At 51.4% G+C, this 26365-nt stretch overlaps 11 protein-coding genes across 11 annotated transcripts; 7 read left to right on the plus strand and 4 right to left on the minus strand.

Annotated features, from left to right (window-relative positions):
• Positions 1-420: 420 nt before the first annotated feature.
• On the plus strand, positions 421-951 carry LCP9604111_7076 (uncharacterized protein; the record flags this gene model as incomplete). Its single annotated transcript, XM_039075068.1, has 1 exon — positions 421-951. One exon carries the CDS (start codon positions 421-423, stop codon positions 949-951), a length of 531 nt encoding a protein of 176 aa, XP_038926774.1.
• Positions 952-1834: 883 nt separating this feature from the next.
• Positions 1835-3141, plus strand: LCP9604111_7077 (nitronate monooxygenase; the record flags this gene model as incomplete). Its single annotated transcript, XM_039075069.1, has 4 exons — positions 1835-1847; positions 1960-2221; positions 2291-2792; positions 2851-3141. The coding sequence occupies 4 exons, from the start codon at positions 1835-1837 to the stop codon at positions 3139-3141; spliced, it is 1068 nt and encodes a 355-aa protein (XP_038926775.1).
• Positions 3142-6165: 3024 nt separating this feature from the next.
• Positions 6166-8026, plus strand: LCP9604111_7078 (putative PB1 domain protein; the record flags this gene model as incomplete). Its single annotated transcript, XM_039075070.1, has 5 exons — positions 6166-6180; positions 6235-6384; positions 6434-6769; positions 6817-7932; positions 7997-8026. The coding sequence occupies 5 exons, from the start codon at positions 6166-6168 to the stop codon at positions 8024-8026; spliced, it is 1647 nt and encodes a 548-aa protein (XP_038926776.1).
• Positions 8027-8255: 229 nt separating this feature from the next.
• Positions 8256-8612, minus strand: LCP9604111_7079 (uncharacterized protein; the record flags this gene model as incomplete). Its single annotated transcript, XM_039075071.1, has 1 exon — positions 8256-8612. The coding sequence occupies one exon, from the start codon at positions 8610-8612 to the stop codon at positions 8256-8258; it is 357 nt and encodes a 118-aa protein (XP_038926777.1).
• Positions 8613-9174: 562 nt separating this feature from the next.
• On the minus strand, positions 9175-10143 carry LCP9604111_7080 (uncharacterized protein; the record flags this gene model as incomplete). Its single annotated transcript, XM_039075073.1, has 1 exon — positions 9175-10143. The coding sequence occupies one exon, from the start codon at positions 10141-10143 to the stop codon at positions 9175-9177; it is 969 nt and encodes a 322-aa protein (XP_038926778.1).
• Positions 10144-10430: 287 nt separating this feature from the next.
• LCP9604111_7081 (uncharacterized protein) lies at positions 10431-11717 on the plus strand (the record flags this gene model as incomplete). Its single annotated transcript, XM_039075074.1, has 3 exons — positions 10431-10547; positions 10619-11397; positions 11477-11717. 3 exons carry the CDS (start codon positions 10431-10433, stop codon positions 11715-11717), a joined length of 1137 nt encoding a protein of 378 aa, XP_038926779.1.
• Positions 11718-12230: 513 nt separating this feature from the next.
• Positions 12231-13682, minus strand: LCP9604111_7082 (aspartate aminotransferase; the record flags this gene model as incomplete). Its single annotated transcript, XM_039075075.1, has 4 exons — positions 12231-12329; positions 12404-13246; positions 13301-13432; positions 13503-13682. 4 exons carry the CDS (start codon positions 13680-13682, stop codon positions 12231-12233), a joined length of 1254 nt encoding a protein of 417 aa, XP_038926780.1.
• Positions 13683-15216: 1534 nt separating this feature from the next.
• LCP9604111_7083 (RING-H2 finger protein) lies at positions 15217-16864 on the minus strand (the record flags this gene model as incomplete). Its single annotated transcript, XM_039075076.1, has 4 exons — positions 15217-15619; positions 15674-16202; positions 16253-16634; positions 16682-16864. The coding sequence occupies 4 exons, from the start codon at positions 16862-16864 to the stop codon at positions 15217-15219; spliced, it is 1497 nt and encodes a 498-aa protein (XP_038926781.1).
• Positions 16865-18331: 1467 nt separating this feature from the next.
• Positions 18332-20335, plus strand: LCP9604111_7084 (uncharacterized protein; the record flags this gene model as incomplete). The annotated part of the gene is made up of 5 exons (XM_039075077.1): positions 18332-18396; positions 18490-18808; positions 18861-19027; positions 19070-19446; positions 19497-20335. The coding sequence occupies 5 exons, from the start codon at positions 18332-18334 to the stop codon at positions 20333-20335; spliced, it is 1767 nt and encodes a 588-aa protein (XP_038926782.1).
• A 535-nt stretch (positions 20336-20870) lies between these two features.
• On the plus strand, positions 20871-22115 carry LCP9604111_7085 (phytanoyl-CoA dioxygenase family protein; the record flags this gene model as incomplete). The annotated part of the gene is made up of 1 exon (XM_039075078.1): positions 20871-22115. The coding sequence occupies one exon, from the start codon at positions 20871-20873 to the stop codon at positions 22113-22115; it is 1245 nt and encodes a 414-aa protein (XP_038926783.1).
• A 1002-nt stretch (positions 22116-23117) lies between these two features.
• LCP9604111_7086 (serine/threonine protein kinase) lies at positions 23118-26183 on the plus strand (the record flags this gene model as incomplete). The annotated part of the gene is made up of 1 exon (XM_039075079.1): positions 23118-26183. The coding sequence occupies one exon, from the start codon at positions 23118-23120 to the stop codon at positions 26181-26183; it is 3066 nt and encodes a 1021-aa protein (XP_038926784.1).
• Between the last annotated feature and the right edge of the window lie 182 nt (positions 26184-26365).

The following is a 26365-nucleotide window of genomic DNA, read 5'->3' on the forward strand; positions in this document are numbered from 1 at the left end:
GGATCAATCTGAGTTTAAAGAATCGAAAGCTGACAAAGTGTTCGAGACGCATGTGGAAGCCTCAGCCGCATGCTATGATTGGCTACCGGTTCTCGGAAGCCAACCTTATTGATCGAACCCCACATCTATAGAATTGTAGTCTATCCACACTCTATCCACACTCTCACCTTTTGGTTCCTCTTGGAAAGTTCTCCTCATCCGGAGAGACTCCACCAAGCAAGCATATAAAAGATGGCCCTCTGCAGTCATGATCCCCTTTTCTTTCTTTCTTCAAACACATTCTTTGATCCTTCAAGTCACTCTCTTCTTGAAGTCATTCATTCTTTCGAGGTTGATCCTCCATTACTGTCACTTTAGTATCTCTGTAAATCAGGTGAACTTTTGTCCCACTTCCACTCCCTCAATTTACAATCTTCCATCATGACTTTCAACGTCTTCCTTACCGGCCTTCTCGCTGCCACCGCTGCTGCCGTCCCTCTTTCCGCTCGTTCCGGAGAATCCGGTGCCGTTCAGACCCGTGATTCTGGCGGCGGCGGCCTTCAGATCGTGAACAACATGGGCAAAGATCTCTACCTATGGACCACCTCGTCCGATGCTGGCTCCATGCAGACCATCAGCTCTGGAGGTGACCACAGCGAGGACTGGACCACGAACTCCAACGGCGGCGGTATCTCCATCAAGTTGTCCACCAGCGAGACCGAGGATAGCGTCCTTCAGTTCGAATACACCCAGAATGGCGATACCCTCTTCTGGGACATGTCCTCCATCGATCTCGACGCGAGCTCCGACTTTGTCAAGGCGGGCTTCACCGTTGTGCCCAGTGACTCGAGCTGCAAGACGGTTTCTTGTGCCGCTGGCGATGCGGACTGCAAGGATGCTTATCAGCTCCCCGACGACGTGAACACCTACTCGTGCTCTCTGAGCGCCGATTTCACTCTTACTCTGGGATAAATTTTTTTTCTTTTCTTAAAACCGGCAGGGCCGATGGAATTTTGGGGTTTTTTTGGATTTTTTTTTTTAGATTGCAGAACATAACTTCCTCCTTGGGTTGTTGATAGACTCTTGGATATGTATTTACTTCTGGAGTCGATGTTTACTATTTAGCAGTGAGCTTATCAAGTATCACTAGCACAATATAAGAATGTGTTGAAAAAGATCTCATGTCCAACTATCAAGATGTAAGTGTAACGCTATGTTCGTATAATTGGTTTTGCTTCAAGCATATACTAGGGACTTGCTATTCTCCTGTCCAGGAGAGATGTCTTCTCCCTCCTCTCTCCAGCCGCAGACAGGTCACAGATCATCCCACTTTCGATCCACCATCAGTCATCGACAGACATAGACAAACATGGCCTATTATTCTCTTAAGCAATCATTGAGGTCAATTTCACCATGACATATTACCCCTTTATCCCAGTCAACCAAGGGGTAAAGTGCCCCTCATGGTGGAATTGACTCCAGTGATTGCCCAAGAAAAGAAAAAGAGGATATGGCTAAAGTCCGTCGACAAATGATGGCGGATCAAAAGCGGAGGAGCATCATATGCTTATGTACCTGTCTGCAGAGGGGAGAAGGGGAGAAGATGCCAACACACGTATGTTTCATATTGGGCTGGCCCAGTTCTTGGCAGACACGTGAAGGTCTCCGCCTCAGGTGTCAACGAACCCCGCAACGTAACGTGGTGACTAATCTCGGCCAAGTCGTGTAGGCCGAGGCTCATTTCGAGTCTGTGACCACCGAGGTTGCTTTGCTTTATAGGTTGGTCGCACCCCGTCTGAACCTTCTCTTCCCCAGGTTTTCTTCTTCCATTGCCTGCACCCCACATATCTTCATAATGGCTTCTCCTCGTAAGTGTTCTATATCCCCTATGTTTACTCTGCACCTTATTTCCATGTGATCCTCTGCATGGCTCCATGTGGGCCCATACTTTCAACAGTGTTAACCGGGACCGTTGAACAGAACAAATCCGTACCCCGATCACTGATCTGCTCAAGATCAACCACCCCATCCTGCTGGCAGGCATGAACGTGGCTGCGGGGCCCAAGCTGGCCGCCGCTGTCACCAACGCCGGTGGTCTGGGTGTGATCGGCGGTGTTGGCTACTCCCCCGAGATGCTACGCGAACAAATCGCCGAACTCAAGAGCTACCTTAACGACAAGAACGCTCCCTTCGGTGTCGACCTCCTCCTTCCCCAGGTTGGCGGTAGTGCCCGCAAGACCAAGTAAGAACCTTCGCTGCGGTACTTTTCCGTTGTTGACACGTGCTAATCGCGTTTTGTTTCGGCAAATAGCTACGACTACACCAAGGGCAAGCTCGGTGAGCTCGTTGATATTATTATCCAGGAGAAGGCTAGCCTTTTCGTCTCCGCCGTCGGCGTCCCCCCCAAGGCTGTTGTCGACAAGCTCCACAGTGCCGGCATCCTCTGCATGAACATGATCGGCCACCCCAAGCACGTCCAGAAGGCCCTGGATGTTGGTATTGATATTATCTGCGCACAGGGTGGTGAGGGCGGTGGTCACACCGGTGATGTCCCTACCACCATCCTCATCCCCACCGTTGCCAAGTTGGTCGAGGGCAAGAAGAGCCCTCTGACCGGCCAGCCCGTGCAAGTCATCGCGGCCGGTGGTCTGTTCAACGGTAACTCGGTTGCTGCTGCTCTGATGCTGGGTGCCTCCGCTGTCTGGATCGGTACCCGCTTCATCCTGGCTGATGAGGCTGGCGCCCCCGCCGCTCACCAGGAGGCCGTCCGCACTTCCAACTTCGAGGACAACATCCGTACCATTATCTTCACTGTATGTATCCCCAGCGATTTTATTATCACGGCGTCCGTGTTGCTAACAACCGATATAGGGACGTCCCCTCCGTGTTCGCAAGAACCCTTACATCGTCAACTGGGAGGAGAACCGTCACGATGAGATCAAGGAGCTCACCTCCAAGGGTATCATCCCTGTCGAGCACGATATGGAGAACTTGCCCGATGATGTCGATGACGAGACTTTGGACAATGCCCGTCCTTGGCTGATGGGCAAGGTTGCCGCCGTTGTCAACGAGAAGAAGCCTGCCAAGGCTATCGTTGACGAGCTCGTCAGCGATGCCGCTGTCCTGCTCCAGAAGGGCAACAAGATGGTTGCTAAGCTGTAAATAATTATTCCCTATATTCTCGATCTCTATAGTCATGTTCAACGTTGGATAATAAAACTTGACCGGTGATATTCCCGGCCGACCTTTGGAACTTACCTGAATTTTGCTCGATGTACTTGGACGTCACCCGATGTCTAATGTAGGTTAGCGTTGTATGATCCCCTCTCCAGGCCGCTATGGAATTATCCCTGCTCTTTCCCAAACCTTCCTTGATCCAAAAAAAGCTCTTAAGCGCCTGGGTGGGGTATCAACTATCAATCACCCTAGTTACTCCGTATTCCACGTGGAAATCACATCCATAATCGTTATGTACCGGCATTAGCTAGTCAATTATGATATAAATAGATTGTCTATCCTTATATTTCTCATTTTGCTTCCCGTGTCCCGTGTCTACATGATCGGTGCTTTTGCTCGCTTTCCTTGTGTTGAGACCACTCCAAGCTTGGTATATCTCATTCCGTCTGTAATATTCATTAAATCTCAACTCGGATCGTCCTCTCGCTGCAAAATACTCCTAGAAACTGAGTATCCGTTCCACAATCTAGACAAACAGCCGAGGTCCGCACGCTCCATTGTGTTCTCGATCGGCACCCGAGCGCATTAGACACTACTGCACCTATAGGCAGGGTTAATCCGTAAGAGTAAATACACACATATATGGAGCTGCAACGCAAGGTACACAGAAATCCCAGTTGGTTCAATCCGTGTGCAGGTGGACCTGGTGGGTCTGACAGGGTGTTTGTAGCCGTGTTAGGCTTAGCTCCTGAGACTAGGTATGGGATGCTCCGAGCCAAAAGAATCTCGGACTTCTTGATGTATCATGTATGTATAGTACAATTACCTGGCTGATCAGCTAGAAGTCGGCTCGATCAGGTGGAACAGTTTGATAATCGGAGGTCTAACGGCCGAGAGATTAGCCAAGCATAGGAAACATTTAGCAATTACATGCGACATACCGAGTACATAAGACCAGCACGGAGCTCATTCAGAGCAGTGGATACGTTCCTGGGAATTGGTCTGTGAGTCCAATGGAAAGTGAAGTGGAGATTTCAATGGCTAAATATAAAAGTCAGTGCAGTCGGTACCATTGAGCAAAGGGAGGTCCGTGGTATGACGTCCTGGGAGGCGTTCGCTAGATCGTACGGAAAGAACATCCGTGATTTGAGTCTTTAACCTTTTCAATCACCGTGCTTTATGGTCCCACATGATGTGATGTTTTCTGTACGTGTTGCAGCTGTGCCGTCTTAGGCCCTACAACGGTGGCTGAATACGGAGAGTTTCTGGCCAATGAGGCATGGATATACCAGTGTTTTTGCTGGATGCTTCTAGGTCACTTGAATTGGGATTGAGGCGTCGAATTCGAAAGCTGCTTGCCAATCTTCGGTGCACCATAGAAATGTTTTCCGGCGTTTGACGCGGTGTCGGCCGGAAAGCCACAGAGACTAACAATATCTAGATTTTCCTGTTCCATCGTTAATCATTATCTGTGTATGCGCATTAGTATGGTCTATCAATCCATGGATGTCTGGTAAGCGGGTCGGGCCGGTCCCATGGTGAACCATCAAAGGAAGACTTAGACAGCCAGCTGTAAATTGTATTCATGTTGAAGTTGGAGATAATTCCATAGACACCAATTGATCGAAATGATTTCTCACCGTTGGCTGATGTGGGCCGACTCGGTATGGGCCATCGGCCGTTCTTACCCGAGTACACACCGATTGGGACTTGGCGAGGAGATAATGAAAAGGGACAGTCTTGGAAGTCAGTTTCTTGTGTAACACCTCCAATTGAACGGAACACAGTCAAATATCGTGAGCACTAGAGCGGAAAGGGAAAGGCCGTGAAGTGTATATATAGCCTTGTGGAGGGATCATCGGCGCCAGGGACCTTGACCAGAACTATATACGGAGCAACTCACTATCTCGAAGAATCGACTCCGTCCTTCGCTTTCAGACATCCGTAGCGAGAGGTTGGGTGTCGATACCCTCGGGCCCGGTTCAACTCTAAATAAAGCACTGCAAGCGCCGTGGCGGGGAATGAATTGAAGTGACCAGGGGGCCGAGGACCAATGAACCATGAATTCTCCCACGCGATAGACCGGATTCAAATCCCAAGGGAATATCCCCGCACTGTCCAGACGCGGCCGGTGTTCAATTATAGAGTCGAATGAAAGTCAAAGCACGTCGGGAGTCAAAGCCCATGGACTATTGGCCGAGGTGAGAAGGTAGGTTGGCTGTCACTGATCACAATACGATGCCATGTCGGAAATCCGCCCACTCATAGGCTCGGCAGTACGAAAACGCTTGTGTGGGCTCCTATTGACCGAGGCGTGCATAATTGCTGCAGCAAAGCGGGTTATTTTTGGCCCATCACCTCGCTTTTTTCTGTCGAAGTAGCCTTTCCAGGACTCGCATCTTTTCCCCTGCCCCTCCGTGCAGCGCTCTCTGCAGGTTCTCTAAGATTCGGGCTTTTCTTTGCTTTTTTGGGATTTTCGAGTTTTCTCTGCAATTCGTCTTTTCTTTTCTTTTTTTTTTTCCGCTTCATTTTTTCCCCCTTATCCCGCTAACCCTACAATTCTTCTGGGATCCAAGTCGCTGGGACGCCCCCTCATCTCCACTCAACCCCGTCGGAGGTTAAGCCAATTAGTTTCGCAATCGCATCTGATAGCACTCTACAGTGATTATCTATAAATACATTGCAACTGATATCCAGCCTTTGCACGTCAATCTCGGGATATCACATTACCTCACGGGATTATTCGCCTGGAGCCAATCCTCTCCCCGCAGCTCGTCCCATCGCACTGTTCTTGGCCCCTCTATCACCTCCAAGGTTTTTTTCGTCACACCGACTGAGCCCTTGGCCATTGGCGCGATTATATTACTTGCGCTTTCCCGGCTTTGCGCTGGAAGGTGAGCCCACAAAGTGGCGGAACCCGAGACTATTATCGTGCCCTAGTTGGATGGAAAGTACTTGCAAAGTCTTTCAATCTATATCATCTAGGCACACTTTGCAGATTCCGGGACAATGTCGCTCAAGCAAGTATGTATATCGGTGATCTCGGAACATAACCATGCTGATACTGTGATCAATAAGGAAATCGAAACATGGGTGCAGGCCCTTGAGGCCTATGACAATCAGGAATTTGAAGAGTCCCTGCGATGCTTCTATATGATTTCCGATACATCAAAGATCTTGTTTAACTGTGGAGTGATCTACGCAACGCTAGGCGAGCATCATAAAGCAGTAAGTGATCCCATGAGAGGTTTTCCCGACAGTAACTGATTTGGTGCAGGTAGAATGCTATCAACGTGCTGTCGGCCTAGACCGGTATCTGGCAATCGCTTACTTCCAGCAAGGTGTATCTAATTTCTTGCTCGGAGACTTCGAAGAAGCGTTGGCCAACTTTAATGACACTTTGTTGTATCTGCGAGGAAATACTTCCATCGACTATGAACAGTTAGGTCTTCTATTCCGCCTGTTCTCATGCGAAGTCCTGTTCAATCGGGGTCTATGCTATATCTATCTCCGCCAAATGAACCCAGGCATCCAGGACCTGGAGTATGCAGCCAAGGAAAAGGTTACTCCAGACCACGATGTGATTGACGATGCCATTCGCGAGAATGCAGATGTATGTTACTCTACTAAATTGCTGGATACAAGCTAATTCAAATACAGGGCTATACCGTCTTCTCAATTCCAGTGGGAGTCCTCTACCGTCCCAACGCAGCCAAAGTCAAGAATCTCAAGACAAAAGACTACCTAGGCAAGGCTCGACTAGTTGCGGCGTCGGACCGCAACCAATCATCAGATCACCAATGGAATCCAATAGTCATTAAAGAAGCCCTCCAAAGCCGCGAAAAAGTCCCCTTCGCCACATCCAACCTGGTACGCCACAATCTCAGCAGCCGTACTCGTCAACAATCCGAACCACCCCTAAGCCGCAACGTATTCCCCCCAACACCGCCACCAGACGACCGATCAGCCAGCACAGCATCGGGGGTATCCGGACACCACCGATCATCATCACTGCGAAATGTCCGTCCACCACGTCTGGACCTAGACCGCACAGGTGCCAGCCTAGACCGCCGACCCAACTCACAAGAACAGGCCTCCACCGAGAGACCACGGATAGGAACGACGCGCACAGCCTCCGAGCCGCGCGGGCCCTCCTCCCGCCAAAACGTGCGCGGTTACCCACAGGAAAGCCGAGGCAGCATGGCCCGCGAGCAAGCCGGCCACCGCAGAAACCTCAGCGACACAAACCCTTCCTTCCCACCGGAATCCGAGTACGGCCCCGGCGACCCACACGACCCGTACTCAAGCCAGCGCAACCTAGCCCACGCAGGCTGGGGCCGCGGGTCCCGCCACCAACCACCGCAATACATCGACGAAGAGGAAGAATACGGCAGCGACACATGCGACGCAACAACCCTCCACGACGGCGGCTTCGAGCTCGTCGGTGCGACCCCTGGTCCAAGCCAGCAACGCCGCACCCGCTCTCCGGCGCGATACTCCCGCCATGCGAACCCGCGTAGGCCCGAGATTCAGAAATTCAGGACGAAAGTCCACGCCCCAGATGATACTAGGTATATCATGATCGGGCCGGAGATCGAGTTCGGGGAATTCGAAAAGCGCGTGCGGGAGAAGTTCGGCTTCAGGTGTCCTTTGAAGATGAAGGTGCAGGATGACGGGGACATGATTACCATGGTGGACCAGGAAGATTTGGATTTGCTAGTTAGTTCGGCGAAGGAGGTTGCTCGGCGGGAGGGGAGTGAGATGGGGAAGATCGAGGTGAGTCTATCTGCACTTTATGAATCTTTGAAACATGCATATTCTGACTGGTTTCATCGTCTAGATATGGGTCGAAGAGCGCTCAATGATTTGATGCATGATTGGAATTTCTTCTCTGTTGATATTAGCATCGTGATTTTGTCTATACCCTTTTTTTACGTATTTAGCATGAAAATACGACCAATGCATGAGAGATAGTGATGTAATTCTCTTTCAATCGAGCTCGAACTTAAGGAAATTCGTTGACGGAAACATAAGATTTGAGATGTCATTGGCATTTGCCCTGGTGGCAACGGAAAAACTTGATTCTTGGACTGGCACTTTTAAAACAACATGGTCCGCTTCGCAGTACAGGTTTCGAGCGAATGTCTTCGTTGCTTCCGCATGTCTTGCTCGTTTTCCAACAGTCTCTCCTGCACATAGCGGCTTCCGCTGGGGTCGTGCTTCACTCGCTCGTCGTTGAGGATGTTTGTGAGCGTTGCTTTGACTTGGCATTGGTAGTCGCGGATTTGGGCATTGGTGGCATCGGTGGCATCGGTGATATTGCCAAAGATGATCGACACCTGGGAGTCTTTTTCGCGAAGTATGGAGTCTGGGGTAATTGACCTCGTGATGGCGGGGGTTGGGTTTAGGGTAGACAGCTTGGATGCTGCTAGATTGTTGTTTGGAGGTGGCGCCATTTTGCAAGTTCATATGATAGATTGGTATGGATGAAGTGATGAATAGATGGAATTTTTGGAATTGGTATTAGAAAAGGAGATGAAGTTGCTTTTAAAAATTAATACAGGCAAGCCCCCAAACCGTGTCAAAGGTGACCTGACGTCTGGCGGCATATCCGAAACCTGCCTGGTTGCCATAAAACGATGTGTTTGAACATACGGGTATGACATGGCGGGTTCCACGAATCAGAGGCTAGTGTATGCTTGGCCTTTGTGAAGATCGTATGACCAAGTAGTCCTAGCGTGCAGCGTTGTCGCCACTGGTGGACGTGCCGATGACAACTACAATACGCAAGATGCTATATCAGATTTTAGTTTTGTGCTTATAATTCCCTATCCTGGTCATTCTTATGAGATACTATTGACTTTCCTCAATGATCTAGAATCAACCGGGCAAGTATAGTGATGTGCGTTGTGTGCGTTTATGGAGTTCAGGCGCGTAAGGAACTACTCCGTAGGCGATAATGGATTCATTGCTAAGGCGCTAGATCGGATACCGAAATCACCCGTGTCTCTCAATCACCTATTCAGCATCGGTCTTTGTCTGTCCAGTCTCTTTCTCCTCGGTTTCAAACTCGGCTGTACCTCCAATCCAACAGCCACTGGCATTGCCACCCCCAAGCCTGAACCTCAAATTAATCTCACGGTAACGGTCGTTGTCGCAAGGCTCCCTGATCTGAAGTGGCTCAACAGGTCTGTCGACAAAGCCATTTATCAAAAGCGCAAAAGCCAAAGCAGTCGTGGTGTCCTCCCAATTCGCATCAGGTTCAGGAACCTGTCTCACTTCGTACTCCTGCCGTATTTCGTCGACGATGGCATACAGACACAATCCAGGGCTCTGAATCCTTTCAAGAAGCTTCTTGACGAGATCATCGCTCAGCTTCAAGTCACGCAATCTCCTAACCGATCTGATCGGAATCAGTGTCGTTGAGATTATGTCCGTGTCAGCATCGTCGACCGTGCCAGCATTGTGGACCATTCCAGGTGCAATGTCAGATCTCGAAATCTTCAAATCGGACAGAATGACATCCATGTTTTCGGTATTCACAGTGTTCATGTCACATGCCAGGTTGAAGAACTCAACCCAGATGTTCTCCTTGGCGTTGTCTTTGTCGGTGGTCTTCGTGATCTTTGCTTCCACACAGTCGCTCTTGGTCAAGATGCGGAGGTCGCCCCGCGGCATCATCCCAAGCTTCGAGAGTAGCCACACGGTTCCGATCATTACATGAGCACACTTCTCTAGTTCATGGTCTGGGTGCCAGACGCGGATCTCATAGTCCAAGTCGGAGTCTGCTGGTGCGGAGAAGACGAACCCGCTCGGGTGGCCGTAATTTGTGGTAAGTTTTTGCATTTCTTCGTCGGACAGGCCATTGGCATTTAGGACAACTGAAATTATACCCTTGCCGTCTGGACCTGCAGGAGAGACCCGTAGAATGTGGGCTTGGACATTCTCTATTACAGATGGATGTGGTAGAGATGATGTCGCCTCCATTGTAGATGGATTGATGTAGTGGTTAGATGGGTGAGACGGTTTTGTGTAGACGCGATACCACTCGCGAAGTGATACGGTACATGGTGAAGAGTAAGAGAAGCAAGTACTAAAGACAATTCAATACGGAGTATAGTAGGTGGTATTCCTCTGTTCCAAATACGGCGTACCCCGTATGTATAAACAAATACAGCACGCGGGATAGACCACTCGCGCAGTGACGTTGAATGTTGATCGACAAGTGTACAGTTGTATAGCAACAACACATTTCAAACCATGCCACTCCCACAATGACCGACCTAACACCAACTCTCAACAAGCTGCTATCAAAGCAAAGCTCACCACTCCCACAAACCAAACCCTGCACAGAAACCGCCGACGAGTTCCTAAAGGAGGCATACCGAATTGTAAGCCACCCTCACTAACACTATACCAAAAGCAAACCAGAAAACAAAACCTAACAAAAAGCACCACCCAGAACTCCCACATCCACTCTCTCCTCCAATACCTCCAATCAATCCGCCACGCCTACCTCTCAACAACACAACCACACCGCCGCAACCCAACCCCAAACACCAACCCTAAAAATGCAACCCCAACCCCCTCAACAAACCTCACAGATCCCGAACGTGACGCAGTCGACACATCAACAGCCCTCCTCCTCCGCGACCTAGCAACCTCAATCGCAAACCTCTCCTCCGCCGAAACCCTCCGCCAAGAAACCTCACAGACCCTCCTGCACAAGAAATACGGACACTCGGCCGCCGGCGCACTCCTCTGGCGCTGGGCCGGGGGAAGCGGCGCGCTAGACAGCGCCAGCGACGAGGGCAAGTCCGCCGAGCAGGTGCGTGCCGAGGAGAGCGCGCGGTCGATAGCGACGATCCGCGAGAGCGTGCTTTGGTTCCTGCGGCGCGGGCTGGAGTGCGCTGTCGGTGTGCAGCGGCGGATGGTCGAGAAGAGGATTGAGAGGGTGCGGGAGAAGGAGAAGAGCGTGCTTTACAAGGTTGGTGCGGGTGGGGTTAGGAAGGGGTCTGTTTCTGGTTCTATGGATAGGGCTGGGGCTGGAGCTGGGGCTGGGGCTGGAGGTCGGGGCGCGGGTTCGTTCGATCCTATGTCCCAGGCGCCTGATGCGGCGGTTCTGAGTGAGGCCGACACGGCGCGGATCGAGGCGCAGCTTTCGCCGGAGCAGTTGCAGCTTTTTGCGGAGGAGAATGATTCTATGCTTAAGCATTATGAGGATACGTTGGGGAAGGTTCAGTATGTTTCTTTTTCCTTTTCCTTTTCTTATATGTTATGCTGGGTTTTTGTTGCATAATGCTAACCATGCCCTCTTTAGAAACGCTGAGAAATCTCTCCTGGAGATCTCCTCTTTGCAGGAAACGCTTGTCTCGCATCTTGCTACACAGGAGGAGCATATTTCCCAGCTTGTCGCGGACGTGGATACGACGCATACGAATGTCGGGCAGGGAAATCGGGAGTTGAAGCGTGCTACCGAGCGACGGAGTACGGCTCAGGCTGTTTTCTGGGGTACTGTCGGGCTGTGTACCTGGCTTGTGGTCTGGGATTTGGTCTTCTAGTCTGGTGCTACTGAAGGATTTGTCGGAAGCTTTGGAGAGCTGTTTTATACCATACATACCATTATGTCTATTTCATTGAAGTGTAGCATTTTATCTCAAGATCTCTCGGGGAGGACGTGATTGTTATTGTGTCTGTCTAACTGTTGAGTGTATACTTCCCAAAGACCTTACTGTTGACGGCCCGGTCTAGCTAAATGAATCGAGATTCATCCGCGGACTAGCGTAATGCACAGACCATTGGATAAAATAACCCTACGTTGTATAACAATCCAATGCCGCATGCTATATCTATCATTTAAATGATGGATATGATAACGCAAGGAACGAGAAATGCAAATCCAGACCGAAGTCCAGAGTACTATGGTAAATTGATGCTTCAAATGAAAGTCCTTCCGAACTTTAAAGAAAAAGCTCACGTTCAGAAAGGATAGAATTAAAGAAAAACGCCAGACCAAGTCTCCTCGAGTGTTTCCACTATGTCAAGACCGGGGTATCAGGGGTATGAGGGAAGTATCACAAAGCAGACTCGCGAACAACACTATCAACCGCCTCCGCGAAGTAGTCGATGTTATTCGAGTTCAAGCCGGCCATTGAGATGCGGCCGTTCTTTGTCTGCGAGTAGAAGAAGAGTTAGGAATTGTGATTCCAGACGATGTAACACTGGGAAAGGAGGGAGAAAAACATACCATGTAGATGTGCCACTTCGAGCGCAACGTTAAGACCTGCTCCACTGAGAGACCCGTGAAACTGAACATCCCAATCTGCGAGGTAATATGATCCCACGAACCAGGCGTACCAAGCTTCTCAAGACGATCCCGTAACCCTTGTCTCATATCCAGGATCCGCCCACTCATCGTGCGCAGATCTGCCTCCCATTCCTTAAAGAGAACAGGGTCATTGAGCACGCGACTAGCAATGCGCGCACCGTAAGCAGGAGGGTTTGAGATCTCCGAGCGCTGCAGGATAGCCAGTTGGGAGGCGATGTGAGAGGAGGCAGCCGCGGCGTCCGGACCGGGCGCGGAGACGAAGTGGAAGGCGCCGGTGCGCTCGCCGTAGAGACCGAAGTTCTTGGCGAAGGACTGCGCGACGCACAGCTCGAAGCCTTGCTCGACGAAGTAGCGGATGGACCAGGAGTCGCGGACCAGGTCGCCGGATGCGAAGCCTTGGTAAGCGGTGTCGAAGAAGGGGAAGTGCGAACGCGAGCGCATGACCGCGGCGATCTGCTTCCATTGTTCTTGGGTGGGGTCGACGCCTGTTGGGTTGTGCGCGCAGGCGTGTAGAACGACTACGGAGCCGTGGGGTGCTTCTTCCAATGCTGCGATCATGCCGGTGAAGTCAAGGCCTTTTGTCTTGGCGTCAAAGTAGGGATAATGGGCAAGCGGTAGGCCGACGTTTGTAAAAATTTGGTTGTGGTTCGCCCATGTTGGGTTTGAGAGGTAGACTGTGGGCTTGTGGGGGTGGAACCTGGCGAGGAAGAGGCCGCCTAGATGGACGGCGCCGGTGCCAGAGATGGTCTGCAACGTGCAAATCTAGGGCGGGGTTAGTTTGGAGGTTTGGAAATATTGGAGTAAACAGCTACATACTCGGTTTTCACGAATGGCAGGGCTGTCTGCGCCGACGATGAGTTTCTGAGCTGCAGAGGTGAAGTCGGCGAGACCACCAATGGAGAGATATTCGTGGTTGAGAGTAGGATCGTTGTGGATAGCGTCATCGGCCTGTCGAAGTATGTCAGATCACTGCGGGGACAGAAGTATAGATATAGATATAGATGTAGATAGATAGTACCTTCTTGACGACCGGGAGAACCCAGGGCTTTGCGTTATCGTCACGGTAGGCACCAATACCCAGATCGACCTTGTTAGGTGAGGGGTCTTCTCGAAAGGCCTTCATAAGACCAAACAAGGGATCCTCGGGTGCGGCAGCGACAAGAGCCGCCGTAAATACTGATGGATTAGATGAGCCCATGATGTGTGATGTTAGAGAGGAAAGACGCTCCCTTGCAATCTGGAGCGAAGTCATGGTGAAATTATATAATCAAAAATACCCCAGGTGGTACAAAGGTATTCCCCGGAATCACCGAAACGGGATATTCCTGCTTGCGTTCACCGGACTGGAGTGAGGGGGTGGGGTTGGCTCGGGGGAATCAGCGCGCGTCGTTTGCTAAGCAGAAGAAAAAATAGTATACAGCTGTAAGGTGTACGGAGTACGTTGGTATCGTCTTTCATTCTTATATTCTATCTCGCTGCCCCTATCATATCCTCGGCGCACAAGATACCGAGGGAGAACATGCCGTATCTTTCTCGTTTTGATGGTCACATGCCAGTATATCGCCAGTGGGACTATGCTTGATTATTATAGGAACACAAACGTACGGACATAAACACCTGATGGAAATCTCAAACACATTCCCTGCCTCCGACAGGCTGCACGCGCCGATTACAAACAGTGTGTCATACAACGCCGACGAAAAAAAGACGCACTGTGGAGACCTTTCTGGCAGCTAGGATCGTTGCATGATAGGTCTCTCAGGGGGTTGTATTTTATATGTCTCAATGGCCTATTAACTCGGTGGGTATTTAGATAACTGCAGGTATAGGCAATACCTCGCAGGATCGGACTTTGAATATGAAACAGTTCTCGCAATTCTAGAGGCTCCATAATTATAAATCCATGTGGTATGTGTCATTCCCCCACACTCGTGAGGGGACTAAAATAACTCATGAGGAGCATCCCGGGACCGAGTCTCCGAAGAAGATTTGGGGATAGGGCGGACTTGCTCCGATTCTTCCCCACAGAGAAATGATGATATTGTTTGTACAGAGATAGAGAGTAGTAAGATCATATAATGAATGTAATAGGATATATACAGTACAATCTAAAATATACGCTGTAACACGGCCTAATTGAAATGATAACAGACCATTACTCCAAATACGCAAAACGGGGTATAGATGGTGTACGGAAACCAGATTTTGAGTCAGCCGCTGACGTAATCATCAGCCAATCGGTCAGACGGTCGTGCCTGGCGATCTCAACATCATGAGGTGGGTACTTTGGCAAAGGTACTGAATCTGATATTCTGATATTGAAGCTATCCGGTACTTATGTGCTCCCTGTGACCTGGCACAGCCTCAACTTATTCAAGTCTACGGTGTAGGGAGAATCTGATATCAGATAATTCGATCTGAGTCTAGATCTCTGTCCGCGTGATCGAGATATGTCGATCCCATCTCTATCTCTATCTCAAGATAAATCCAACTGAAATGTACGTGACCCTAAATTCATGATATACAGAAAGTATATACAGAGAAGAGATACAAATAAATTACTGAGAAACCAGTCTCTCTTTTCCAACCGTCACAAAACGCCAATGCTCAAACAATCCAATGGACAAGAAATAAAAACCAACCCATTGAAAAATAACGCCAGCCTCCTATCGAAGACCTGAAATCATCGGAATCATAAATCGAAAATATATGCACGTAAAGGAGTAAAATCATCATGCAGTAGACGGCGTGAGATGGACGGTCGCTGGAGCCGCCGGAGAAGGCGCAGTGTCGGCGTCCGCGGGTGTCTCAGCCTCAGCACCGTGGGCGCGGGTTCGGATGCGGAAGCGATCGCGGAGTCGGGTAGTCAGGCCACGGTGTGCTTCTCCTTCGGGCGCAGGTTCCCCTTGGCTTGCTTCGCGGACGTGTCGGAGCGCGGCGAGACGCTCCTCGACGGTGGCATCGCGCATTCGTCGGGCGTTGAGGGGGCCGTGGAGGTAGTTGGTGAGACGACGGTGAGTATGGCGGTGGGCTTCTTCCGCTGTTTGGTTTGGTCCGCCTTCTGCGGGTTGACCGGGTTGGTCGGCGTTCTCTTCCTCTGGATTCTCGGGTTGGGGTGGGTTCAGGTCGATGCGGCTGTGATTGGTTAGTCTGGGTGTTGATAGTTGATAAGTTATCATATCGACATACCAGAGTGGACATGTGCCGGACACGTTCATTAACCACGGGTCAATGCATTCCACGTGGAATTGGTGATTACAAGGTAGTACACGTAGGTCTTGGCCCTTGACAAAGTCATCCGTGCAAATCGGACACGAGAAGTTACCTCCGTCATGCACCTCGGTCTTGGCTTCGGGGGCTGTGGGGGTGGGGCGCTCATTATCGTCTGGGGTTGGCATTTCGGATTCGTGGAGGGTCGATATCTCCGTGTGACCATCGGCCTGAGGCTCGGAGTGCTCGCGATCCTCAGGGCTTATGGTCATCTCGACATCTCTTTTGGCCGCCTCGACGTCATCATTTTTTTCATCAAACTTGACGACCGGTATCGTGTCTAACATGGCTCGAGCTATACCTCGGGCTCGACTTTGCCGGACTCGCCCGGCAATCCGGCGAGGGCCGTATCGCTCGGGGTGGCGATGAGCACGGACTGCACCCGTGATAATGATGCCCAGGAACAGGGCCGTGATGATACCGGTGATGCTGTACAGGATGATCATCGCTGGAAAAAGTCAACGGACCGAGCAGGATAGAAGAAGTCGGGATACAAACCAGTGTTCGGGCTGTCGCCCGTACCACCGGAATCACTGTCGGATGGGACACCAGAGAGGTACGACATTGAGACGATGCTGATCGTTGTTGTGTTATCGAAAGCACGGAGTAGTGCAGAGTAGCCGCCTTGGCTGGTGAAAGTAAAGATGTTGGGATACCGGTTAGCAATCGGATCATTGGAGGTGAGATTGCAGCCGATAGCTGTTTTGCTGTATAGTAGAATGGCAGCGGATCCAGAGGTGACGTATTCAATTGTCTGGCCAACGCGGATATTCCCGGTATACTCGTCCTGGTCGCAAGATATGAAAGCGATCTGCGAGCTCTTCAAGTCGAGCGAATTGCTGGGGATGACTCGAGTGACAACGCCGGACACATTAAAGGCCTGAAGTAGTCAGTGGTGCCCCCACGGACGATAAGAGCGTATGGCACCTTGAGTTTGTCGTCGGTTGATTGAATCAGCGAGTTGGTTAAGGGGACCAGATTCTGACCAGTCAGAGTGCTTCCCTCAATGCGAAACCCGGTGGATTGGATCCGGACGGTGGTATTTGATGGTAGCGAAACAACCTCAGCCTGGACTGAGAAGAACAGGAGAAAGAAAAGAAACAGTCCCATTGCGGGAGACGGCGGAATGGAAGAATAAATGTGTGGGGTCACATTAGTCAAGTGGATGGTGCCCTGGTGGATGAGCGTTGCATAAAAAAAAGAGAGCGAAACTGGGAAAACCAGAAAATGAGGGGAGAGATCGGCCCTAAGAGGGCCCTAAGAGGATCCAAGCGGATAAGAGAGATTAGGCGATTGATTTCGGTTATTACATATTATGTTGTTATAGATTGCTTTATCTTGTAGTTATATATGTTGGAGTTATGTTGTAGGTTTAGGGTACATAACTATGTCAGGATAACGTGGTTAACATGGTTAACGAGGGCATCCTCACTACCACATATACAGCAGAATAATCATTGACGATCACACTTGGAAACGTCATCGCTGGACTTACCCTAACTACATCTGCACAGGGCGATCTTTCGATGTAAATCAGCATCATCGCTCTCGTATTCGCTGTCCTCGCCCAACTTGCCCAGTTAGTGTGATTAATATTCCGGACTTCCGATCACTGTCTCAGTTCTTCTCTTTTAATTTTCTGCACGTTCTATCTTCAGACCCAAGGCATTTAGCCTGATCATTCCCTGGTCTCAATGTGGTTTTGATATGGGATGATCCTAATCTGACATGCTTACTCGACTTCCAAGGTTCTTCAGCTCAGGATTATTGTTCCACGATCAACGCTACCCCGCAGATACCTATTGAAATCAATGCACCCCATGTTATTTGACCCACCGAGGGAAAGAGAGAGTAGAAAATAAGTAAAGAGGGGTGAATTGTCGAATGGACCACACATTAGTACTAAGTGCATGGATGTCCAGTCTAGTCTCTTCCGAATATCAAATCCGGAGAGCGAACGGGAAGAGAGGTTTAAAGTATAGTCCTAGCACCGGATTAAGTCTCCGCTTTCTTGGTATGATCTGATATGTAACTACCTATATATACTTGGACTTATATATATCCTATCGTATGAGTGCCTTGACCCTACATACCATACAGTCCTTCCTCACCCAAATAAATACGAATTCCTCCTGAGTGGCGAGAGTAGGGCCTCGGCTCTCATCAGGCCCGGCGTGCATTGTCTTAGTACTCCATAACACGGTGGGAAAAAAAGAGGAAAATAGAAAATAGAAAACGACGAAAAACAGCCAGAAACCAAATGGAAACCAAATGAGACCAAGAGGAAAGGAAAAACCAGGCCATAAAGTAAAATAACAACAAAATCGATCTAGATCATCTCCAAAGAAAGCAAAGTAAAAAGGTCTGGTATTAATAGAAACATCTCTGCCTCTTCCTCTGCTCATTTTTAGCTTCGTCCCCCTCTCTGAGCGGCAAAACCCGCCCTTCAAAAGTTCAATTCTCCCTTCCCCATCCTTCTCCTCCATTTTTGTCACTCTCGACTCATCTCTCCTTTTGGGGACATGTCGTGAAAAAACACCAATCTGCTTTGTCTTTATCACCTTCGTGGGCAACATCATGCCCGAGACCGCTACCCCGAGCCGGGCCTGGCAACACCGCTTTGACGGGAAGCCAATCTCGTCGTAAGCATCTTTATAGACCTCTCGGGAAACGATGGCCGATGGCATCGACCCTATCAAGTGCTTCCCCTTTCTAATCCCATATCCCCCCCACAGGAATCCCGCCATCGCCGAACTCGATATCGAACGGAATGAGTTGGCCCACACGTGGAAAAGGTTTATCAGCCTCCTCCTGCCCCAGGATCAGGTGCAATGGGAGGAACGGCCACAGACGGTGCTCGACGTGCAGACCTTGCTCAGCAATATCAAGGCATTTTGGATGTCCCGCCCCCGACAACGGGTCTTTAGCGACTCCATGGACTTGTGTGATCGACTCCTGCCGACGGTGAACACGCACGCGACCCTCCTGTCGACCCTCCCGGACTCGATGGCATATACCCCTTTGTTCTACGGAGTGCTTCAATCGGTGATCAAGGTGCGTGCATACCGACACACAAGGCTACGTGGCATTGCTAACCTCCGGTCAGGCGTCGTCACATTACCCTCGCGTAATGGAGGGCCTAGCTACTGCCCTGCTAAATATTCACGATGCTCTAGGTCTGCCCAGTGATTCTAGTCTAATGTCAAACGCCGTCCAACATATTACCAAAACCTATGCTCTAATATTCTTCTTTCTGACCGAATTCATGGACTGGTATGTGCGGAGGTCCACGTGCCAGTTGCTGAACATGCATAGCCAGGATGTGTACTCGGAATTCCATCACCTGGTACTCTATATACAACTGCAAGCACACAATATTCCATGGCAACATTCCGAGATGGACGTCGACGAGGAGGAGGAGGACCCATATAGCGCTCGGGCACTGTGGGAGGAGTCCCGGCTCAGCCAAGTAGGACGCCGGGGAAAGGACCGTCGGATAGCGGCACAGAATACCATCACTCGCCGGCTTATTTGGGAGATTCAGCAAGACGCAGCGGAGCGCAATCGGTATAGGGAGGGCCGGGATCGGTTGTTGGCAGAGACATTGAGCTCCGTGCGCGAGCAACTGGAGCCAGTCAATGAACAGAGCAATGGCATTGTCTGCATAACCACGCCTCCTGCTCCGAATATAGGTAAAGTCATATCTGTCTGGAGCTCGGTTCACCGTCTGACGTAATGACAGACACGTCCTCTTTTGAATGGTCGCGGGGATCCAAGCGCCGTCTCGCACGCCTTGAGATTCAAAGTTCATCCAAGCACCTCCAGGACTTCTTCGATAGTGATGATCAGATTTGCGACTTCGAACCCGACGCCAAAGTCGTCGCCGAGGGAAATATCGTCGCCTCTCTACAGCAATGGGCCACCAGTTCGCGATCTCAGGCTTTAGCCGTGGGCGGGACTCAACCTACTGCTTCTCTCGACCCGGTGGCTCTAATTTCGGCTTGCTACGCTTCCTTCGCGCGGCAAGCTCGATTGCCCGTCGTCTCTCATTTCTGCGCCCTTCCTAGCCAGGAGGTCAAAGGGCTGAATCTCCAGGAGCAAGGCTTAGTTGCCCTCACCTACAGTATAATCCGGCAATTAGTCGACTGGCTTCCTCCTGTAGTCGACAGCGACGCTGTCCTGGATCTCAGCGCGGAGCGCTTTCGCCAACTAGACGGAACGCTCACTAGCTGGAAAGCCGCTCTATCGCTAGTCGACACCCTCTTACAATCTGCTCCACCACTGCTGGTCTTTATAATCGACGGCTTAGACGCCATCCACGATCCGTCTACTGACGGAGCAATCCGTGAACTCGTCCGCGTGTTGCTCACCCACACCCGGCGTCAGCCCCAAGGTGGTCTCAACGGGCAAGGCCCTACTCTCCTCCTGAAGGTACTCTTCACTGTTACCGGCAGACCGAGTGCCTTGATCGAGACAATGTCGGAACACACACTCATCCTCAGCGAATCCAAAACCAACGAACCCACGCCGTCCGAACCGGTCCTCACATCGGACATCGGAGCGGTCATGATGAATGCATGAATTGTCACGCCCAGTGCCGTTTACGAAATTCTTTTTCTGCTGTTTTTGGCTAAAAAACGTTTTTGAAGTTCAAGCATAGATTTGCGTGGGTTGGGAATATTTGGATCTTATGAAACAGGCACCACACCACTTATTTATGCATGGGTGTTTGTCTTCTTCTACAGGCAAGGCTTTCCTGCGTTCGGCGTTCTCCTGTTGCTTTTTGGCGTCCGGGAGGACCGAATGGTTTATTTGGTTTCTTTTTTTTTGTGCTTCGGTGGTAGTGGTAGACCTGTACTATACTGCTTGATAGCTGTGATACCCATCTAGGTCTAGGATTCATTTGCTATTCTTATTTTCGAACTTGCTCGTGCTGTTTAACGGAAACTCTTTTCCGCGTCGCATCTCGGCACTCCGTATAGCCGATCACAATGCGGGGAGCCGATGGACATTGGTTTCCGCCTCAAAAAAATATTTAAACGGTTCACCGAATGCATCAATTGGGATATACACATACACTTACCTATATGCTGTAATACACACGATATACGCAATCATGAACGGCCACGGAGTTTCGTCCCGTCTCTACTCCCCCTCCACCCCGCAACTCGCCGAGTTCAAAGACATTTGCTCGCGAACCACAGACCCTGCAACCTACCCACTAGCCAGCGAAATCAAATCCAACATCCCCATCTACGACCTCGCGGCCCTCGAATCCACCGGCCTGACAGCAGACCTCATCAACCGCCTGCAAGATGAATGGCACCACATCCTCCACACCGGGGCGGGCGTCTACGTGCTCCGGTCCATGTACGCACCAGCGAAATACGAAACAACCCTAAACACCACCAATGAGGCCTTCAACGCGATCATCGCGCGCGAAGCCGCCCAATCAACCAAGAAAGGCGACCACTTCGCCGTCGGCGGCTCCAACGACCGCATCTGGAACTCCTTCTCAAAACACGCCCTGCAAGACCCATCCTCCTTCATCGACTACTACTCCAACCCGTGGCTCGCAATCGTCTCCGAGTCCTGGCTGGGCCCGGCCTACCGTGTGACCGCCCAAGTCAACGCCGTGCACCCCGGCGGCGCCGCTCAGGAAGCCCACCGCGACTACCACCTCGGCTTCCAGGAAGAAGTCGCCTGCAAGCGCTACCCAGCCGCGACGCAGCTGACCTCGCAGTTCCTGACACTGCAGGGCGCGGTCGCGCACAGCGACATGCCTATCTCGAGCGGCCCAACCCGCTTCCTGCCCTTCAGCCAGACGTACAAGTCCGGGTATCTGGCGTGGCGCAAGCCCGAGTTCCGCGCTTTCTTCCAGGAGAGCTATGTTGCGCTGCCATTGAGCTTTGGCGACGGGTTGTTCTTTAACCCGGCGCTGTTCCATGCTGCCGGTGCTAACGAGATGGATCCCCAGAATGGGGGCTTCCGACGTGTGGCGAATTTGCTGCAGATTAGTAGTGCCTTTGGAAAGCCTATGGAGACGGTTGATTCCGTGCCGCTTGTGGATGCGACTTGGGATTTGCTGCTTGAGCGGTTCCGCGCTGCTGGCGGCGCTTTGGCGACCCAGGAACTTGACCCTGATACGTATTCGTTGCAGCAGAGGGAAATTAGGGCTTTTGTACAGGCTGTTGCGGAGGGATATCCTTTCCCTACGAATTTGGATCAGAGACCGCCTGCGCTGAGCGGCATGGCGCCGGAGAGTGAGCAGGATATTGTGGTGAAGGGGTTGGAGGGTGGTTGGGATAGGAAGCAGGTTGTTGCTGCGCTGGAGAAGATCCATGTTGACTCGCGGGCGTAAAGCAGGGGTCTTTCATCCCTTGCGCTGACAGTATATACCAGTATAAATTAAATATATTACGTGTGATGCATCTAGAACCAGTCGTGTGTTCTTTTTCCCCGACTAACCGAGTCCTCCGTCACTAGTCAACTAGACTGTTTTGATCTCAAGCCACCCGCTGATGAGAGTTGCTCATTGGACGATCAGACCTCATCGCGTGTGGGGGTTGTAGTGGACCTGCATGTCGAACTTCGCGTTGGAGATCTCCTTTTCAGGACATGACACGCAGTTTGTGCATTCAATGTGGTAGAATAGATGAAGTATAAGCGAAATGGGGACGGAGAGGGTCTGCAGTACTCCGTGATATGGAGTCGATCGGTCAGATACACAGACTAATCAAAAGCAACGAATGACGAGGCTGGAAAGATTCCACAGGGGGGAGGAAGGGGAAGATGGCGGTCTCACATTTTTACCCTGTTCCCCCCCAACGGGTCCTGATGAAACACGGCATGTTGGATGTATCCATGGCGTTCGCGTTTTTCACTTTCAGTCTTCCTTAAGTCTCTACGCTTCCTTTCTTTCTTCCTCTCTCGCAACACCCTCTTGGGCCCTAGTCATTCATTTACTGTACATATGTACATCTACGGCTTTGGTTTGATCTCTCGCTACTAACCAATTCGCCGATCCACATCTCCACCTACTTGTTGACCATTGACATTCGACGATCGACTACCGAGTTTACGCACACTGCGCACACTGGTCCGGGAATCATACGAACCCATAACTTGGCAGCTATCGCGAGAAAAAAAGTACAGCCGCGGAGGTTATTGGTTCGCCCGGCGAGGGGGAGGCAAAAAACAAGCAGCGCTACCAATAGTTCGTGTGCTATAACGGGACTATTTTTTTTTGCGTGTCTCCACCATAGACACGAAAGCCCCTCCGCAATCGAAACCACTGTCCTGGTTTAGGGGTGGGCCCGCATTGACGCAATAAAGGTCCTGTCTGCCTTCCAAGCTTCTCGCGATGGGACGTTCGAGTCTTTCCATCAGGCGACTGACGGCTCACCGATTTGAGCAGCTGCACGACATGCCGGACCATAGCAGCGGCAATGGGATGCTGAATCCTAACGATGTGACCATTGATATCCCTCTGACCGAGACGACTTCTCGTGGTCAAACGGGCGCCCGTAAATGGAACACCAATACCAGTGCCCAGGACTTCCACTCCCAGACCACGGAGAAGGCACCTATTGTTGGCGTTCACCGTGGTCCTGGTGGTAGGCGTCGCATGGATACAGAAATCAATGAAATAACCGGAAAGCCTGCTGAGTCGCCCGAAGACGGCACTATCAACCGTATGGGCCGTTTCTACCAAGCTGTCCTGAATTACTCCCTCGTCACTCGTTACCTGATTTATGTCCTTCCAATTGCGATTCTGATCGCCATTCCCATTATTGTGGGCGCTACGGCGGCAACGTACGCCAAAATTGGCGGTGTTCATATCTACTGGTTCTTCACGTGGATTGAGATCGTCTGGTTCAGTCTGTGGGTGTCCAAGCTCTTCGCCCGTTACGTTCCTTATGTCTTCCAGTTCTTGTGCGGTATCGTCAGCTCCGGTACACGCAAGTATGCGCTTATTCTGCGCGCCCTCGAGACCCCTATTGCGCTTGTGCTGTGGGCTGTTATTTCCCTCGTGACCTTCTTGCCGGTTATGACATTGACTCCCGGTAAGAAGGCTTCCGGCGACACGGCTCCCAAGTCGTGGGAGAAGAGTATCAAGAATATCTTGTTTGCGCTGCTCGTGTGCAGCCTCATCTTCTTGGCTGAGAAAGCTCTTGTGCAGCTCATCTCGATCAGTTACCACCGTAAGCAGTTCGATGCCAAGATCCAGGTCTCCAAGCGCAATGTGTACTTGGTCAATCTGCTCTTCGAGGCTTCGCGCAATATGTTCCCCGTGTACTGCCCTGAATTCCAAGATGAGGACTCACTCCTTTTCGATTCCATCCTGGTTCAGGCTTGCAATAATGGTGGCAAGCGGTCCTCCGCTATGCCTCTCCGCATGCTCCGTAATGTCGGCAAGAACGTTGGCCGTGTTGGCGACAAGGTTACCGCTGCTTTTGGGCATGTGGCGTCGGAGCTGACTGGTAAGCAAGTCTTTAACCCGACTGCGACACATACCATGGTTATCGAAGCCCTTGAGCGCAAGCGCCATGCTGCTGCGCTGGCCCGCCGTATCTGGATGTCGTTTGTGGTCGAGGGCCGTGAAGCTTTGTACCTAGAGGACATTGTTGAGGTCCTGGGTGTTGAACACGAGGCTGAGGCCGAGGAGTGCTTTTTGGCTCTTGACAGGGACGGCAACGGTGATATCAGTCTTGACGAGATGGTCATGACCATCACCGAGTTTGGACGCATGAGAAAGGCCCTGAACCACAGTATGTACGACGTCGACCAGGCTATCCGTGTGCTGGACAACCTGCTTCTGTGTGTCGCTGGTCTGGTTGGTGTTCTTGTCTTCATTTCTTTCGTCACCACTGGATTCGGTACCGTCATTGCGGCTGGTGCCACTTCGCTGCTCTCTCTCAGTTTCGTGTTTTCCGTTACCGCTCAAGAAGTACTCGGTTCCTGCATCTTCCTTTTCGTTAAGCATCCCTTCGATATCGGTGACCGTGTCGAGGTCAGCGACAAGCCTTTCATCGTTGAGCGTATCTCACTTCTTTTCACTGTCTTCCGCAATGTTACCGATGCCCGCATCACGCAGGTGCCTAACAATATTCTGAACAGTCTCTGGGTTGACAACTTCACTCGTGCCAAGGCTATGCACGAACAGCTTGTCATTCCCGTTGCCTTCGACACCACCTTCGCTGAGGTTCAATTGCTGCGCACTGAAATGGAGCACTTCGTTCGCGACAAGGATAACTGCCGTGACTTCCAGCCGGATATTGACATCGAACTTGACGGCGTTGGTGATATGGACAAGCTCCAGCTGCGGGTTGACATCCGTCACAAGTCTAACTGGTCTAACGAGACTATCCGCGCTGCCCGGCGATCCAAGTTCCTGTGTGCGTTGGTCCTGGCCGTCCGCAAGATCCAGGTTCGCGCTCCAGGTGTTGCACCTCCGGCAGCAGAGGATGCCGACGCTGCAGATGGCGATGACAAGGGTGATGATGCCGGCGCCGGTGCAGACGTAGGTCACCGCAAGTCTACCCAGCCCGGCGCGGCCGATTCCTCTAAGCCCGATCCCGGTGTCGCCGCTGCCACTGCCACTGCCGCCGGAGGTATCCTCGACCACGAGAATACAGCCCAGTCGACAGGCTACGACCAGGATCGAGCAGGAACAGTCACCCATCGCGGCTCCACCCAAACCAACGCCACACAAACCAACGCCGAGCGCGAAGCCGCCATCGTCGAACTGCTCAACGCGCGCTCCCCAACTGTCGACATCGGCCGCGATCACTACAACGGTCACGAGTCAGCCCTCCACCGCACAGCCAGCAACGCCTCCCACCAAACCCATCTAAACGTTCCCCACGGAAGCGAAGGCATCAACCGCGGCCTGTCAACCGGCCACCGCAAGGCCGGCGATCGCGCCTCCTTCCAGGAGCAGGATACACATCCCGCGCTCAGGAACCCCCAAGCCCCTCTCTCCCCAGTGCCCGCCGGCATGACCCCATCCTCAAGCCAAGTCCCCATCCTTGAGACCCCCAAGCCCGGCTCCCGTGGCAGCGCCCGCTACGAGCCGCGTCCCCACGCAAGCCAGGACGAAAAGAGCACCATCCAGATGCTGGGCTCCCCCGACCCCAACCGCTTCGACGGCTACTACTCCCACGACACGGGGTACAATCAAATTCCGCTCGGCGGGTACAGCGCTGAGAACACACCGGGACGCGATCGTCGCGACTCCAACCCGAATATCTCCAGCGTGACGGCCTCCAGCAATTATCAACTCTCTGACCGATATGACCCCGCCTCGTCGCCGTCCATCTACTCCCCGCCTCAGCCTCAGCCGACGGTGCCACAGCAGGCTGTGACCTACAATACTGCTCCGCTGAGGAAGAAGGAGAAGTCTCCTTATGGGGAGCATGAGGCTTGATCGTTTTCTATCTTTGTTTTTGTACTGACTCCCTCTCCTTGATTACACATTCTTGGCTAGCTGCATCTTTGCATCTTTGCATCTTTTTGCATCTCCTTTTTCTTCTTCTTGGTTGTTCATATTATGTGTGTGATGTATATAGATTCTTTCCTTTGCGTTTTTGAGCCGCATAAAAATTCTCC

The sequence above is a fragment of the Penicillium roqueforti genome (assembly GCF_015533775.1).
Source record: "Penicillium roqueforti strain LCP96 04111 chromosome Unknown scaffold_21, whole genome shotgun sequence".
Classification (NCBI taxonomy): domain Eukaryota; kingdom Fungi; phylum Ascomycota; class Eurotiomycetes; order Eurotiales; family Aspergillaceae; genus Penicillium; species Penicillium roqueforti.